At 43.0% G+C, this 17,516-nt stretch overlaps 1 protein-coding gene across 6 annotated transcripts in view; it reads right to left on the minus strand.

The window, feature by feature from the left end:
* Positions 1 to 17,516, minus strand: part of LOC126273198 (band 4.1-like protein 4) — a 1,244,225-nt gene that overhangs the window by 405,515 nt on the left and 821,194 nt on the right. For all 6 annotated transcript variants that reach the window (XM_049976738.1, XM_049976736.1, XM_049976733.1 and 3 more), the window contains exon 5: positions 6,034 to 6,112. In XM_049976738.1, coding sequence (XP_049832695.1) covers positions 6,034 to 6,112 — 79 coding nt within the window. The remainder of the gene's footprint in view (positions 1 to 6,033; positions 6,113 to 17,516) is intronic.

Consider the following 17,516-nt stretch of genomic DNA (forward strand, 5'->3'; position numbering starts at 1 on the left):
ACAATGTTGACTGGAATACTCTCTTTCAAATTCTGAAGGTGGCAGGGGTAAAATACAAGGAGCGAAAGGCTATTTACATTTGTAGCCTCTCCCCGATGTTGTTCAATTTGTATATTGAGCAAGCAGTAAAGGAAACAAAAGAAAAATTCGGAGTAGGTATTAAAATCCATGGAGAAGAAATAAAAACTTTGAGGTTCGCCGATAACATTGTAATTCTGTCAGAGGCAGCAAATGACTTGGAAGCGCAGTTGAACGGAATGGACAGTGTCTTGAAAGGAGGATGTAAGATGAACATCAACAAAAGCAAAACGAGGATAATGGAATGTAGTTGAATTAAGTCAGGTGATGCTGAGGGAATTAGATTAGGAAATGAGATACTAGTAAAGGAGTTTTGCTATTTGGGGAGCAAAATAACTGATGATGGTCGAAGTAGAGAGGATATAAAATGTAGACCGGCAATGGCAAGGAAAGCGTTTCTGAAGAAGAGAAATTTGTTAACATTGAGTATAGGATTAAGTGTCAGGAAGTCGTTTCTGAAAGTACATGTATGGAGTGTAGCCATGTATGGAAGTGAAACATGGACGATAACTAGTTTAGACAAGAAGAGAATAGAAGCTTTCGAAATTTGGTGCTACAGAAGAATGCTGAAGATTACATGGGTAGATCACATAACTAATGAGGAGGTACTGAATAGGATTGAGGAGAAGAGGAGTTTGTGGCACAACTTGACTAGAAGAAGGGATCGGTTGGTAGGACATGTTCTGAGGCATCAAGGGATCACCAGTTTAGTATTGGAGGGCAGAGTAGAGGGTAAAAATTTTACAGGGAGACCAAGAGATGAATACACTAAGCAGATTCAGAAGGATGTAGGCCGCAGTACGTACTGGGAGATGAAGAAGCTTGCACAGGATAGAGTAACGTGGAGAGCTGCATCAAACCAGTCTCAGGACTGAAGACCACAACAACAACAACAACATTTATTACTGTACCGCGTAAATTAACGCGCAGCACGATACCTTCGGAGAAAGAGTAGTGAGACAGTCCCATATCGAATCTTCGAGGTGTATTTACAATTGTTCGTCTGGAATAACGGAGAACGTAAGTATGATTTTTAGCCACTTTTTTCAATGTTCGTCTACGTAAATGCTCGACTGTTCTCCGATTTCCGCATCATAGAATACGAAACCTAAACAGTTAAAATACATACACACACAGAAAAACCGGCCCTCTGACCGAGCGGTTCTAGGCGCTTCAGTCTGGAGCTGCAATGCAGCTACGGTTGCAGGTTCGAATCCTGCCTCGGGCACGGATGTGTGTGATGTCCTTAGGTTAGTTAGGTTTAAGTATTTGTAAGTCAAGGGGACTGACGACCTCAGATGTTAAGTCCCATAGTGCTTAGAGCCATTTGAACAAATAGAGAAAAATTTACATGATAAACGGACAGATGACGCACACAACTTCGCTACCTCCGTTGTGCAAATAGAAAAGGCACCTGTCGTGTCCACCTCCCATCTCACACATACTTACTGTGACTATGTTATCATAAACCCTCATGTCGTATGTCAATTTGTGTATTCTTCACATTGCAATAAACAACAATAATACATGAAATGCATTCGCAGTTGTGAATGTGGACAACCATCAGCTGTGTAATGAAGTGACGACAGTGAAAATTTGTCCCGGACCTGGACTCGAACCCGGATTTCCCACTTATCGCGAGCGGTCGCCTTACTACGAGGGTTCAAATTTTAATAGAGACAGCTATTTATTTATAGCTCGTACAAAATAGATACGTGTTTCAAAGTTTTACTGACCTTCAAAGTAGTCACCAGCACTTTGTATAACCCATTGCCAGCGAAGTGGAAGTCGAAGGATAGTCTGAACAGTGCCAGCTGTATTGACAGTTCGTGCGGCGAGGTCTAGTGCCCGAGAATATGTAGCAGTTCTTAAGGGGACGCCGTGAAGTGTTTCCTTCAGTTTAGAAATCGAGTTGAACTTACGAGGGCTTAAGTCAGGGGAGTGCAGTAGGGTGTATAGCACTTAGCAGTCCCATCATTCAAAGAAATCAGTAACAGCTTACACTGTACGTGCTTGAGCATTGTCCTCCATAATGATGGTCGGGTCCTGCAGAAAGTGTCATCACTTCTCTCTCTAAGCTGGTCGTAGGTTGTGTTCCGAAGATGAACAGCATAAAGACAGAAGTGATGACACTTTTTTGTGAGAGCTGTAAATAAATAGTTGCCACTATTAAAGTTCCAGCCCTCGTAGCCGGCCGCGGTGGTCTCGCGGTTCTAGGCGCGCAGTCCGGAACCGTGCGACTGCTACGGTCGCAGGTTCGAATCCTGCCTCGGGCATGGATGTGTGTGATGTCCTTAGGTTAGTTATGTTTAAGTAGTTCTAAGTTCTAGGGGACTGATGACCACAGATGTTAAGTCCACTAGTGCTCAGAGCCATTTTTGAACCTAACTAACCTAAGGACATCACACACATCCATGCCCGAGGCAGGAGTCGAACCTGCGACCGTAGCAGTCGCGCGGTTCCGGACTGAGCGCCTAGAACCGCGAGACCACCGCGGCCGGCAAGTACTCAAACATGAAAAATTTATTTTGTAGCAGTCATTGATATGATGATAAACAGTGGGGGTAGGAATACTAAGGAGTACTAGAGGACTAATGACCACAGTAGTTGAGTCCCATAGTGCTCAGATCCATTTGAACCATTTTTGAACCAGCCCTCGTATTTGGCTATCCGAGCACGATTAACAGTGAGATCCAAACTTCCGTACGCGTCAGCCATGTGTCCACAACCTGTACTCGTACATCCGTTATGTATATTCCCGTAGAGGGAAGACATTCTACGTGTAAGTCGCTTGCCCGGTGTCGGCGGATAAATACGATTTTGCAGTGGCTGTGTTTTTCACAAGTACGGTGCAATGTTCCTTCGGACATGTGTGCATGTCCGAAGGAACTGCATCGTACTTGTGAACAACACAGAAACTCCAGTATCGTATTCATAACAATTCTGTGCCCCTGTGTACGTTGTATTAGCAACTGGAATCCACGCAATGTTTCCTCTGAAATGCGTGTCTCATACGGTGGTCTCTCTTACACAAGTAAGCTCACCGCTTTAATGGTGCTTGGGAGCGCTATAGATGGTACAGAACCGGTGCCAAACGTTCGCAAGAACAGAAAGGAGCTTTCGTGTTTAGACGTTTGAATGACCACACAGTGGACGAAGATACTCTATAGTTTGGCGTATCAACGCAGACTTCCCAACGTATGTACACGGAACAGTGTACTACTCGCGTCAATATACCGTAGACGGGAGTTAAGCATTGTCAGCGACAGTCTGTTTAAAACCCGAAAGAAGTTCCTGCTGTCATTGAAAGCAGGCACATTTCAGACAATTTTCAGAAGAACAGATATTTAAGATAGTTCTCATTTTTTGACCCGTCTCAGTTGCACATACCTTTTAAATTCGATTACATGTTTCGATCACTCCGGATCATCTTCAGATCTATGACAAAGTAAAACTAAATATGTACCATCTAATATTTTACAATAATAGAAAAGAAAAGAACTGTACTTACAAGTAAAATTTACCTAAGCAATTGCGTGAACAACCAGACTTGCCAACTCTAACATATCAGCGTATTGTATTTTATAACTGCAGTCAATGTTTTAAATAGGTGTATGTTGGAGGTAGGGTTTGAAAAGGGGGGGGGGGGGGGTAATCGAGAGAGGCTGATTGGAGAAGGGGAAGGGAAGCAGCGAGGGAGTGGTGGGATATCATGAGTTTGACAGTAGCAGTCGTGTTAAAACTGTAGAACGTATAATTATGTAAAAATTTCCGTTGAAACACTAACAGTGTGTAACAGTGCGTATGTAAAATATAAGCAATATGGAACAGTGAAATTATAAAATAAACCAAGGGGTGAGATTGAGAGCGGGTAAGGGAGGGGGGGATAGTGGCAGGGATGCTATGGGGTCACTAAGAGAGGGTCTTACAATAAAGTTCCAAAAAGTCAATAACGTAAAAACCTTCTGTCGACACACCCATTTACAATTTGACGCATTTATTCTGGTATATTAACAAATTGTTGGTGCTGACTCCTTCTTGCAGGATTACAACAGCGGTGTTCACAGAACTACACGGATATGGTCCTCAGGCACCTTAACGCACCTCTAATGGCTCACAAATCACCCTATCTAAACCACGCGTAGCATTCGACATTCCTGCCACCCTCCCCCAACCTCAATCTGGCAGCTCTATGGGAGTCTAATATTCAAGGAGTTGCTTCCGATAGACATTGAATATCTGAAGAATTTTGTGGACTGTTTTCGTCTAATTGAAGTCACTACCAAGGCGTTATTTTCCTCGGAATGACAATTTTAGTTCATGTGCTTATCTTCCTCTATACAAATGTACCAAGCTGTAAAAAAATACAAGCCGTCACCAACTACTGTAACGTTTGATGGACAGCAGCTGTGATGAGTACTCGATTCAACACTTTTATACCTAACATCGAGACCCAAGGTTCTATATGTCGGCAATTTCTTTAGTCTTCGAAGTTGGGTTTCCTGTACTCTAATGCATTTCTATGGACGCTTGTCAGCTGTTATATATTGGTAGCCGAAAGTCGGGGTGTCAGGAATAAATGTTAGTGAAACAAGACGCTGCTTGTCTGCATTTCACCCTGAAGTGGAATAATCTATTAAGATAGTTATTAAAACATTATATACTCCTTCCTTTTGACAAACGTCAATTGAATACGTACCTAAACCATTAGACATCATGCAAATGTACAGGTGTAGGATGGAAGATGCAGCAAAAAGGAAAATACTTCATATTTCTTTAAGAATCCTTATGAAAGCTACACATCCAACTTCTTGAACAGAATCAGTCTCTGTTTTTCCAATTCGACAGAAGAAAACAAACTTAAAATCATTAGTTCTTCTGTGCCGTATCAGTAATTTATGAAATGATGCTTCAGATGCAGTCATTAGCGACGGAGCCAATACGGTATGCATTCAGTACTTTTTTTGCAACCTGGGAATCGTCGTTCTGCTATGAAGTTAATTTCTTAGCTTGCTTATGTTACCTCTCATTACTTCATGTTAAACACATTCTAAACGCTATTGAAAATTCAGTTCCATGTCTGCAGGGATACATACTTCCAAGTAGAACTGGCACTGATAACGCAGAGAGACAACATAATTGAGTTGTTTACAATTTTAATGGGATTTGGTTTCTTTCGAATTACCGCAATGAACTATCCCAAAATGTCTAGCGTTTTAGAGAAGAGATTTTATATAGTAACTTTTGTGCTAGATTCTTCAATATGGCACGTGGTATGAATGAGAGATACGCATAAAGACTGCAGCAACCGTATTACAGCATTTCTAAGAAAACCTACATAATATGCGTACTGCACAAATTTCTCAATATTTTTAGTGCTGGAGGAACGTGACGCTCACTAAATAAAGAAAAACGTATGATTATCTTATAGCTAAGTTCCATCTATGAAGCACAAATTGATCAATAAACATTTATACTCGCTTGTTGCATCAGTGGTCGGGTATGTTTTTTAAAAAATTTACAGTGTTCTGTTTTAATCATCTGGGTATTGAGAATCTTTGTTCCTTTATTGAGTCTCTGTCGGGGCTTAAACTACTTTTGTTTGAGATTTCTTTTTCTTTTAACATTTAATTTTCGTTTTTTTATAGTACATTACCATTTGACATACATCATAATTCAACAACGCAAGAAGAGTAATGTTTCCTCTATGTCAAATATACCGAACTCACTGTTTCCACAAAAAAGAGAAAATTCGACAGTTCATAATTACTTTTGTGTCGCTCACATCTTATCTCGCAGAGAGGAAAATAATTACTCTGTAATCTTTAACATTCTCTCGGGAGGCTAAGTAATTGATACCGCTTGCAGCCGTCGCGGGAGAATTCTAGAAAGGCCGCTTTGTGCTCGGGGTAGTGGTAGAGGGGGCGTGGCGCGGCCTGCCGATCTCTGACTTACCTCGTGATCTCCTCCAGCAGTTTGCACGGGTCAGCCGCGTAGAACTTCACGCCGAAGTACAGCGTGAAAGGATCCGTCCCTGCAACAGAAGGTTAAACCGTTGACCTATTGAGGCAACTTCATTGGGCGTGATACTAAAAGTAAAATAGATACTACTTTTTTCCTAATATATAACTCGTGTTTTGAAGTAAGACACCAGAAGTGGTTTACACCTGTAATTTCCTGAATGGGACTCGAGAGGGGCGCTTATTATGGGTTTCGTTTGGGTGTCTAGTGGCGACGTAGGTGGTCCCTAATTCACTCCCAAAGGTATCCAGTTATTTTATCATCTTTGAAATAGGAGTCTAGCGATAGCTTTTCATGAATGGTATATGAATCCTGGCGTTTATCTGATTTACATTTAGTCCGTGAACTGTAACCAATGATTCATTAATTTTTTTTAAGCGATTACTTCGAATTAGGACCGCTGATAGTTTTTAAAAATATCGGGGATCTGATTTACCGCCATTTAAAGAAATATTATTATCGACCGTCGATATGCCGAAGAAAAGTATCGATGTGTCGATCATCGCAGAAAAACTGTCGACGTATTGGCCTATAAAGATAATGACCTGCACTTTGTGAATATACTGCTGGTTTTAGAACTCTATAGTTAAGTTTGTCGAGCGCGAGGATGTTTCATTATTAAATACAAATGACTCTTTGAAAGTAAATTAAACTTCACATAACGACTAAAAACTATCATTAAGAATTTCTCAATTTCATGAATAAACACTCTTATTTTTATTTAGTAGTTCGTATTCTGTTGTTCAGTTATGCGAGAAATAACCATGGATATGGAACGAGTCATAATTACACTTCAGAACAGTCCTTATAGATGCTAATAGATACAAACTGCAATACTGAATAGGATAAAGTATGCTAATAATTACAAGCTTGGGCATTTCCCACTGTGAAAACAGGTGTGAAACACTCAAATAATAAATTACAATTATTCCACATTACAAACTAGAAATTTGATAGAACTGAGCTACTTTGTTTTGAAATGAGGAACAAATAACTGAAACGAGTCTCGAAGTCCCCAGTTACTAGGTAACAACATTTTATTGCCAGCCTTATCGCAGCAGTTCCCCAAGCAGAATATCTAAAATCTCGTCATGACCTCTTTCTGAAATTAGCAGACAAAACGTTGTCATCACTTTGTACTTCTCGTACCTCTGTTGCTTCTATAATTCTTTACTTACATTCGCTTTTGCTTTTCCTTGTTCTGTAGCTTTTCATCACAAAAGACGCAACGCAAGCTCCTAAGCAAAGAATGAGATTCATAGCAGACTGCTTGTGCAATGAGGCATCGTGTTGGAACGAGAACGCCCATGTACACGCATTCTTTCCACAAATTTTAGTGCATGCCTATTTATTTCGGTGCGTCTGTGACTTCGCACGACGAATGAGGCATCGTGTGGACATACCTTTACAGCAAGGATTAAAAGGAAAATGATGCACGTTCACGCTTGGCGTTATGCACTTTGCTAACAATAGTAATTGCATGCAAGTGGCACAATACAAGGTGTCCGATGGGTCCGTCGTTCGGTTTCGTAACATATCGGATTTCTCTGGAACACTTTATGTCAACTTCCCTGTTTTTTTCATTTCTGCAAACTCCAGCGACTTAGCAGTAGTAAATTGTGTGGTGAAGTTAAACGATGCAGTTTCTGTTGGTAGCACGCGCCGAGCGCCGATTAAGTGAGCATTTCCGCTCACACGTATTCGCCCACCACAAAGATCAGTCTTGTCATTTATGTTTTTGTTTATCATTTTCAGCAACTGTTTGTGAAGAATGCTAATGAGAAGGCTAATAAGAAGGAATAGCACACTAGTTGCGCTAAAAATTGTTTTTTTTAAGGCAACTGGCGTGCTAACTTCACTTCGGAAATCATCTTGTTCCATTCATACCGCCACTCCCCAGTGCAGTCGGACTTCCTCTTTGTGCCGCCTGTAATTGCTTCATACAGACAAAGAGAAAGACTGGACTTGATGAAAGCTCAAAAACTAGTAAGACTCCTTCACACAGTGAAAGCAAAACTATGGTATGAAAAAAATTCAAAACAACAGTTCCAAATATTTTGCGAAAATTGCGAAAAAAATATAATATAAAATAAAAATGTCAGCCGTCGATATTGCTATTTCGATATCGATTTATCGCCGGTGTACGTATTGATTTTTTTGGAAGATATATCGAAATTTTATCAACAGACATACTTCGAATGTCTGTGAAATCACATTGAAGAGTCTCTGAATTTAAGACATTTCCACCAAATTCTGAAGAGTTATCTCACGAGGGTCCTTTCATTACCTATATTGTTGCAGCGGTCCATATGAAATGCTGTGTCGGCAGTAGAGGTTTAACGCGCTTAGGTTTTACTACCGCCACACTGGCCTATAACTTGGCAAACACTGTCTCTGTCTATAATTACATCTTATGGACCAATGATTCATGAGTAACAAACCCATTATAACAGTCGACTACTCGACGTATTAAGCACGCGGAACTATTGTTAAGTTTTGGACATAGACGTAAAATTCGGTTAACGGTTGTCAAGCCTTGCTTTTGGCCTCACAATGTGTTCCAAAATAGTAGCTAATGCAGGTCAAGGAGAACTCTGTAGTGTTATTGTTGCAACTGTATCTTATCTGTTATAGTCAGAGGATCAAAACTGTGAGCATTAAGCAAGCATAGTAGTAACTTCGCATTTCTCTGTAGGGTTGTGCAGAGGGTGGCGTGCGATGAACATTATACAGAACCGGGGCTTCCATTCTAGGTTTCTTTATACAAGAGGTTCAGAAAATCAGTTGTCTAATACGAGGGCGTGATGAAAAGTAATGCCTCCGAATTTTTTATGTGAAAACTCTTAAACCTTGTTAAATGAACAAATGTTATTAACATTCTATGTCTTTATTCGCCATGTCTACATACCTATTCATCAACATGGCCACCCTGGCGAGAAACACATTTCTCGGAATGAGAGACCAGTTTTTTGATACCGCCCCTGCAGAACGTTTGATTTTATTGATAGAGTCACAGCCTCACCTCTGTTTGCGTCGCTTCATCACTGCCGAAGTGAAGACCTCGAAGGTGTTCCTTAAGTTTTGGAAACATTAAAAACTGGACGGGGCCAAGTCAGGACTGTACTGAGGATGATCGATAAGAGGGAGCCCAAAGTATCGCATTGTTGCAGATGTCGCAGCGGTCGAGTGTGTTCTAGGATTGGTATGCTAAAGAAGAGGGTGCTCCATGTGTGGGCGAACTCTTCGAATTCGAAACGCGCTATTCCTCACTCACCGACATAGTTACATTACACACCACCATGCTCCACGCTGAAATTCGTAGACATGAAAAATAAAGATGCGAATATTAAGAACGTTTGTTTTATTTAAAAACAGTTTAAGAGTTTTCATATACTAAATTCGGAGGTAACACTTTTCTGCACGTCCTCGTATCTGTCTATGGTTGTCAGTACGGTATTGGTCAACTGAATACATATTTTTTTCTTTGCTTCTTCTGTTTATGGTTGTCGGATGACAGCCTTCCCGTCGTCAGGTTTAAGATGTTCCTATTCGGCACAATTAGTTACGTTATCCCACTCTTTGACTTCATATTAGTCCCAGGTAGGTCTTCCTTTGAGTTTCCAAACATGGGTCACTTTTCTGTCGTTCATGTATACGGCCAGTGAAGGTGTGTGTGTGTGTGTGTGTGTGTGTGTGTGTGTGTGTGTGTGTGTGTGGGTGTGTGTGAGTGTCTGAGCGTCCACGTGCGACAGAGTTAGAGAGAGGGAGGGGGGAGAGGGGGGAGAGAGAGAGAGAGAGAGAGAGAGAGAGAGAGAGAGGGGGGGGGGGACGACGGGTGGCTGGTGTGTGTGGGGGGGGGGGGGGGGAGAGATCACACAAATGCATTGATATCTAGCGTTCCGGTTCAGCGGCCTCAATTGCCTATCTGTAAATGATTAGCTTGTTGCCATTTATACATTTCATCATCTGTGTATAACTTCAGCCAAAATGATGATACATCATAGCTATTTCTGTCAACGTTATCGATAAAACGTGCCAATGGGTCTCAATTACAGAATTAATGAGTCACTAACAGGCCGGATCATGTTATGCACATACCACTGGCTAGAAACCAGAAGACATGTGAAATTGAACATTTCGTTTACGTTCTTTCGTTTACAATAACCGGGAAAAGTTGTATGAAACAATTTGCTTACCAAAATTATATGCTATTTCAGTTTTCATAGTCTGGGAGCTATTGTCAAAATACACTCCTGGAAATGGAAAAAAGAACACATTGACACCGGTGTGTCAGACCCACCATACTTGCTCCGCACACTGCGAGAGGGCTGTACAAGCAATGATCACACGCACGGCACAGCGGACACACCAGGAACCGCGGTGTTGGCCGTCGAATGGCGCTAGCTGCCCAGCATTTGTGCACCGCCGCCGTCAGTGTCAGCCAGTTTGCCGTGGCACACGGAGCTCCATCGCAGTCTTTAACACTGGTAGCATGCCGCGACAGCAAAGACGTGAACCGTATGTGCAGTTGACGGACTTTGAGCGAGGGCGTATAGTGGGCATGCGGGAGGCCGGGTGGACGTACCGCCCAATTGCTCAACACATGGGGCGTGAGGTCTCCACAGTACATCGATGTTGTCGCCAGTGGTCGACGGAAGGTGCACGTGCCCGTCGACCTCGGACCGGACCGCAGCGATGCACGGATGCACGCCAAGACCGTAGGATCCTACGCAGTGCCGTAGGGGACCGCACCGCCACTTCCCAGCAAATTAGGGACACTGTTGCTCCTAGGGTATCGGCGAGGACCATTCGCAACCGTCTCCATGAAGCTGGGCTACGGTCCCGCACACCGTTAGGCCGTCTTCCGCTCACGCCCCAACATCGTGCAGCCCGCCTCCAGTGGTGTCGCGACAGGCGTGAATGGAGGGACGAATGGAGACGTGTCGTCTTCAGCGATGAGAGTCGCTTCTGCCTTGGTGCCAATGATGGTCGTATGCGTGTTTGGCGCCGTGCAGGTGAGCGCCACAATCAGGACTGCATACGACCGAGGCACACAGGGCCAACACCTGGCATCATGGTGTGGGGAGCGATCTCCTACACTGGCCGTACACCTCTGGTGATCGTCGAGGGGACACTGAATAGTGCACGGTACATCCAAACCGTCATCGAACCCATCGTTCTACCATTCCTAGACCGGCAAGGGAACTTGCTGTTCCAACAGGACAATGCACGTCCGCATGTATCCCGTGCCACCCAACGTGCTCTAGAAGGTGTAAGTCAACTACCCTGGCCAGCAAGATCTCCGGATCTGTCCCCCATTGAGCATGTTTGGGACTGGATGAAGCGTCGTCTCACGCGGTCTGCACGTCCAGCACGAATGCTGGTCCAGCTGAGGCGCCAGGTGGAAATGGCATGGCAAGCCGTTCCAAAGGACTACATCCAGCATCTCTACGATCGTCTCCATAGGAGAATAGCAGCCTGCATTGCTGCGAAAGGTGGATACACACTGTACTATTGCCGACATTGTGCATGCTCTGTTGCCTGTGCCTATGTGCCTGTGGTTCTGTCAGTATGATCATGTGATGTATCTGACCCCAGGAATGTGACAATAAAGTTTCCCCTTCCTGGGACAATGAATTCACGGTGTTCTGATTTCAATTTCCAGGAGTGTACAATGGAAAGACAGTAACGTATTCAGAAAGCCAGAGTAAGGTAACCCTGCACTGTCCCCATCGAGTAGCAATTAGACTGATTGAAGGGGGAATATATGGACACTCTGTTCAGAGAAGTGTGATATGCCTTACTAACTATCACGGAAAGATGATCAGGAATGAGTGGTTCACAGGAACCATCCTGGCATTAGGGTAACCATGGAAAGGCTAAATCTTTTAACGGCATTCATCCCGAAAGCGTGTGTAGCTTCCTAAGCACTGCACAGCGACTGAAGCACAGAAGTGATGCCGCAGCTCTTAACATCGACAGCTGTCGTTGCAGTGACGCACTGGTAGCGGATGGTACACCTGTGCCTATGATCTTATCAGGCACAGTTGCAGGTTGCGGTTCTGGAGGCGAAAGAGGAGGAGGGGGTCGCAGTTTGATAATTCCTCTACCCCTCCCCCCTTTCCCTCCCCCCCCCCCCCACCCTATGAAATATAAATTGCAGTCTGCCACATTTAGTGTGCCACAGACGCCTACGACTTTGATGACAGCATCGCTAAAATATGTAATATATAATAAAAAATAGTTTAATTACAGTACGATATACAAATTGGCTTGATATAATAATAATAATAATAATAATTTGTTTACTCCAGTATTGAGTACATTGCTGTAGCGTAACTGGCAATATAGAGAAATAAAGAATTCTGGGGCATTGGTCAAAAAATCGGAGTACACGTGTCGTTGAACTGATTTAAGAACGATAATAGAAACAACTCTCGCATCACTGACGACAACAAAATTTACATGATATAAAGTCGGAGTGCACATTCATCATTCTTAGTACGAGGGGGGTTCTATATTTAATGCAACACTTCCTTTTTCGGCCAATTTAGGTTGAAAAAATGCAGAATTTGCTGTGGGGCACTATACCGTATTAAAGTTTCAGTCCCTACCGTTTCAAAAATACTGATATCTGGCGGCGTTATACGTAGTATTGAAAATGGCATATGTACCGGATGTGGGTACCGAGCAGAGAGCAGTCATTGCGTTTCTCTTGGCGGAGTCACGGTCTGGCACAAATTTTCATTACTGTCATTCCATCATCCAGCTTATGGTTGTCCATATTCGCATCTGCGAATACATTTCAAAATGTAAACAGAGTTGCACAGTTTCACACATTTAAAGAACCATGGAGCTACTAAAATCTGCTGTAATTTGCATTTATTCACGTTATAGGAGCATTTTGTGGATCCATGATGCCGTTCTTTGTCCTCTTAGTGCGTGAATTAATTTCTACTGAAAGGAAAAATCAAAAATCTTATTTTTTGCTTAGTATTGGGATGTTAGACCATTTATAATGTCAAATGTAATAATTATTATACATATTTGGTATAATTAAGTATGTGTCAATTTGCGATAACAGGTGTTTGAGAAGTAAACGACTTACAATTTCTCATTGAGGGATTTTTTTTATTGAACTTTCTCATAAGACTCGCTAGAAAAAGTAATTTACATGTGTTTGAATTATACCTTGTTTATGTCTAATTCCAATGCATGGGGTTACAATTATTTTGCTCATGGGAATGCCTGAATCGATTTGTGCTTAGGCAAAGGTGAAGTTTTCGTTTAGTACACTTAAAGACTGTCTGCTCTCTGCAGCTAGGTCTTTTGCATCTTTGTTACGCAGGGCCAATGACCAACTCCATCGGTGTGGGTAGACTTATTTTGTTATGGTTTGTCAGAACCCTATGCTTCTTACACTGAATTTCCTTTTCCGTACTTGAGGAGGGCCTACCTCTCTTTTTCCGTGTCATGTCTTTTCCTTGCTCGTGTCATGTCTTTTCCTTGCTTGCAGAGACCATGTGCTATTCTGGAATTGAATTCCAGAAGACCATTTTGTTTGCGAAGTGGAATTCCCAAAGTATCACTGTCCCTTCGATACAGCAACCAACGATTAGCTACTACAAGAACCACCAAGTGAAAAAGAAACTCGCGATAGTGTTTTCTTGATTTCATGAAAATCCTGTAACATAAAATTAGAACACCAAGCACATTCATCCTTCCCATGAATCTGTTGACGATTGTAACAATGCTAGGGCGTGATATCTGAGTGTGTGCTTCTTGTGTTCTGTCCAATATTCGTACTGCGCTAACTGGATAAGCAGATGCAAATGTATTGGCAAGAATCACGCCTCTGTTGTCAAACCATTTTACTACTTTGACGTCTACACCATCAAGAGTAACCTCCTTTTCTTTGAAAGACTTTCTTCTTCGCTTCTTCAGGCTTCTATCAGTTGACGACATAAGACCTGGAAGACGATTTGAGTGGAATACTTCCAGTGAATAAATCCTCCTCTTAATCGATGCAACAAGCAGATTTCTAGATGAAAACCACCTGTCAAAAAGAAACATTATTCTGGCCGTCTTCAATAGTTTGTGCTTGGTGTAACACAGTATTTCCCCTTGCATCTCTGTCCAAACAACCCGCCACTGAAATAATTTTGCCCGTATAAATCTTAAAATTGTGCACCATTCTTTTTTGTCGCATAAAATAATTATGTTATAACCCCAATTAATGGGTTTCTTGGGCAAATATTGCTTTAATGCAGACTGCCTTTGAATGGAACCATCTGCTTATCAATACTCATCTGATTTTGACACACAGTTGAAATTTGGGAAGCAATGAGTCAATTACTGGTCGTATTTAGAAGTCTATTCATGTTTGGATCATCAGTGATCGGCATTTTTTCACTATCATCGAAATAAGTATTTCTCTTGAGATGTCTTTCCACAAATCACGTAACACAACGTCAGCAACATGGGTCAGTTGACTTGCCATCGCCCAGTACATACAGGCGCACGGGAGACGATACATTGACATATGTAAAACTGTGCCAAGAAGCTGCTCAAGTTCTTTTGTGAGTTGTAGTGGCCTATTTAGCTTATTCTGAACAGAAAATATATTATTCTGTTCAACTATAAGGTTTGTAAGTGAGTCGTCACAAAGATGCGAAAATAGTCTATGGGAGCTTTCACAGCATCTGCTTCTGGCAAGGAATTATTCCAAGTAAGTATAACTCTTTCGCTACTAGTAGCTGGTACTGTGTTCCACAGCTGAGGTCTCTTCACTGTGCTGTTAGTACTTGCAGTCAAGGGAACTGCTCTCTCATCTTGAAAAAAGTTTTCGGCCTCCTTCTCACACCAGCATATGAAGCAACAAGACAGTAAGAAATATAGCGGACACTAACGTAAAAAAGAAACATGTTCCAAAATTTACAGCATACATGAAATGTCTGAATTCTCATTTGACGATGACGTGGTTTCTAAACCGGTTGGATGATATTCATGGCCTCTTTCATCATTGTCACTTGGGCAACTGTCATCACTTTTGTGTGCACGTGTTTTCAAATGTCCATTTCCTTTCCTTTTAGCGTGAAAGGACTTTGGACGCATTGTTAAAAGCTGTGGGGTGGCAGAAATTCATTAGAACTTCCACAGCACTCCAGTAGTGACGTATAATGAAACAAAACCGCATTTAAATATATTGGGTACATGAATCCATTGATCATTGTTGTAAATAAATGTGCTAAAACGGAAACACTTTTCTTTTTCTCGGCCAGTTTTCGTTGAAAGAACGCGGACTTTGTTGTCGAACATCGTGGCACATTCCCGTTTCATCCCCTGTAGTTTAATGAAGTTGCGATACGTGGCGGGGCTATACGTAGCCTTCAAAACAGAGTCTCTAACGGAGATGCATTGCAAGCAGACAGCTCTCATTGAGTTTCTGCTAGCGGAAATTCAGAGCATCGCAGAGTGTCTGTGGAGACCTGGCTGTGAATAAAAGCACGGTGAGTCGTTGGGCGAGGAGTCTCCAATCATAGCAAAGAGGTCGCACAAACTTGTCCGATCTCCTGCGTGAAGGCTGACCGCACACAGCTGAGACTCATGCAATGTTGAAACGTGTGGACACTCTCTTTCTAGGTGATCGACGGATCCCAATCAAACACTTCACAGCTCCACGGGAAGTCACAATTCTGCGCACCCGAGAGGAGCTCACAAAACTTCGTTGGACATTTCTTCCTTATCCACAGTACAGCCCATATCTCGCGCCTTCCTCCTTCCTTCTGTTTAGAAGGATGCACTTCGCGAAGCAGTAGGTGAATGATGCAGCAAGACGTTGGCTCCGACGTCAGCCAGTAGAATGGGTATACAGGCACTCCCAGTAAGGTGCCGTAAGGCCGTCGCATTGAACGGAGATTATGTTGAAAAACAAGGATTTGTAGGCAAAAGAGTTGGGATTAATATGGTGTTTTGAAATCCTGAATGACACCAACCGCTGCTTTCAGAACAAAAAAAGTGTTGCATTTCTAACTGTAGGCCCTTCAATTTATATTCCATGCAAGCCAGTTTGAATAGCAATACATAATAATAATATTCACAATCCGACAATAGACGCAGGACACGACTTTCCCTAAAGTCATGGCTTAAAACAACGTTGCTGCAGTGGGAAAGGCATGCCCACACAGAAATGTAATATACACTACTGGCCATTAAAATTGCTACACCACGAAGATGACGTGCTACAGACGCGTAATTTAACCGACAGGATGAAGATGCTGTGATATGCAAATCATTAGCTTTTCAGAGGATTCACACAAGGTTGGCGCCAGTGGCGACACCTACAACGTGCCGACATGAGGAAACTTTCCAACCGATTTCACATACACAAACAGCAGTTGACCGACGTTGCCTGGTGGAACGTTGTTGTGATGCCTCGTGTAAGGAAGAGAAATGCATACCATCACCTTTCCGACTTTGATAAAGGTCGGATTGTAGCCTATCGCCATTACGGTTTATCGTATCTCGACATTGTTGCTCGCGTTGGTCGAATCCAATGACTGTTAGCAAAATATGGAATCGGTGGGTTTTTGAGGGTAATACCGAACGCCGTGCTGGATTCCAACGGTCTCGTATCACTAGCAGTCGAGATGACAAGCATCTTATCCGGATGGCTGTAACGGATTGTGCAGCCACGTCTCAATCCCTGAGTCAACAGATGGGGACTTTGCAAGACAACAACCATCTGAACGCACACATCGACTACACTTGCAGCAGCACGGACTATCAACTCGGAGACCATGGCTGCGGTTACCCTTGACGCTGTATCACAGACAGGAGCGCCTGCGATGGTGTACTCAACGGCGAACCGGGGTGCACGAATGGCAAAACGTCATTTTTTCGGATGAATCCAGGTTCTGTTTACAGCATCATGATGGTCGCATCCGAGGTTTGGCGACATGGCCGTGAACGCACATTGGAAGCGTGTTTTCGTCATCGCCATACTGTCGTATCACCGGGAGTGATGGTACGGGGTGCCATTGGTTACACGTCTCGGCCACTTCTTGTTCGCATTGACGGCACCTTGAATAGCGGGCGTTACGTTTCAGATGTGTTTCGACCCGTGGCTCTACCCTTCATTCGATCCCTGCGAAACCCTACATGTCACGAGGATAATGCACGACCGCATGTCGCAGGTCCTGCACTATCCTTTCTGGACACAGAAAATGTTCGTCTGCTACCCTGGCCAGCACATTCTCCAGATCTCTCACCAACTGAAAACGACTGGTCAATGGTGGCCGAGCAACTGGCTCGTCACAATACGCCAGTCGCTACTCTTGACGAACTGTGGTATCGTGTTGAAGCTGCATAGGCAGCTGTACCTGTACACGCCATCCAAGCTCTGTTTGACTCAATTC

Source organism: Schistocerca gregaria, chromosome 5 (genome assembly GCF_023897955.1).
Source record: "Schistocerca gregaria isolate iqSchGreg1 chromosome 5, iqSchGreg1.2, whole genome shotgun sequence".
Taxonomy (NCBI): Eukaryota; Metazoa; Arthropoda; class Insecta; order Orthoptera; family Acrididae; genus Schistocerca; species Schistocerca gregaria.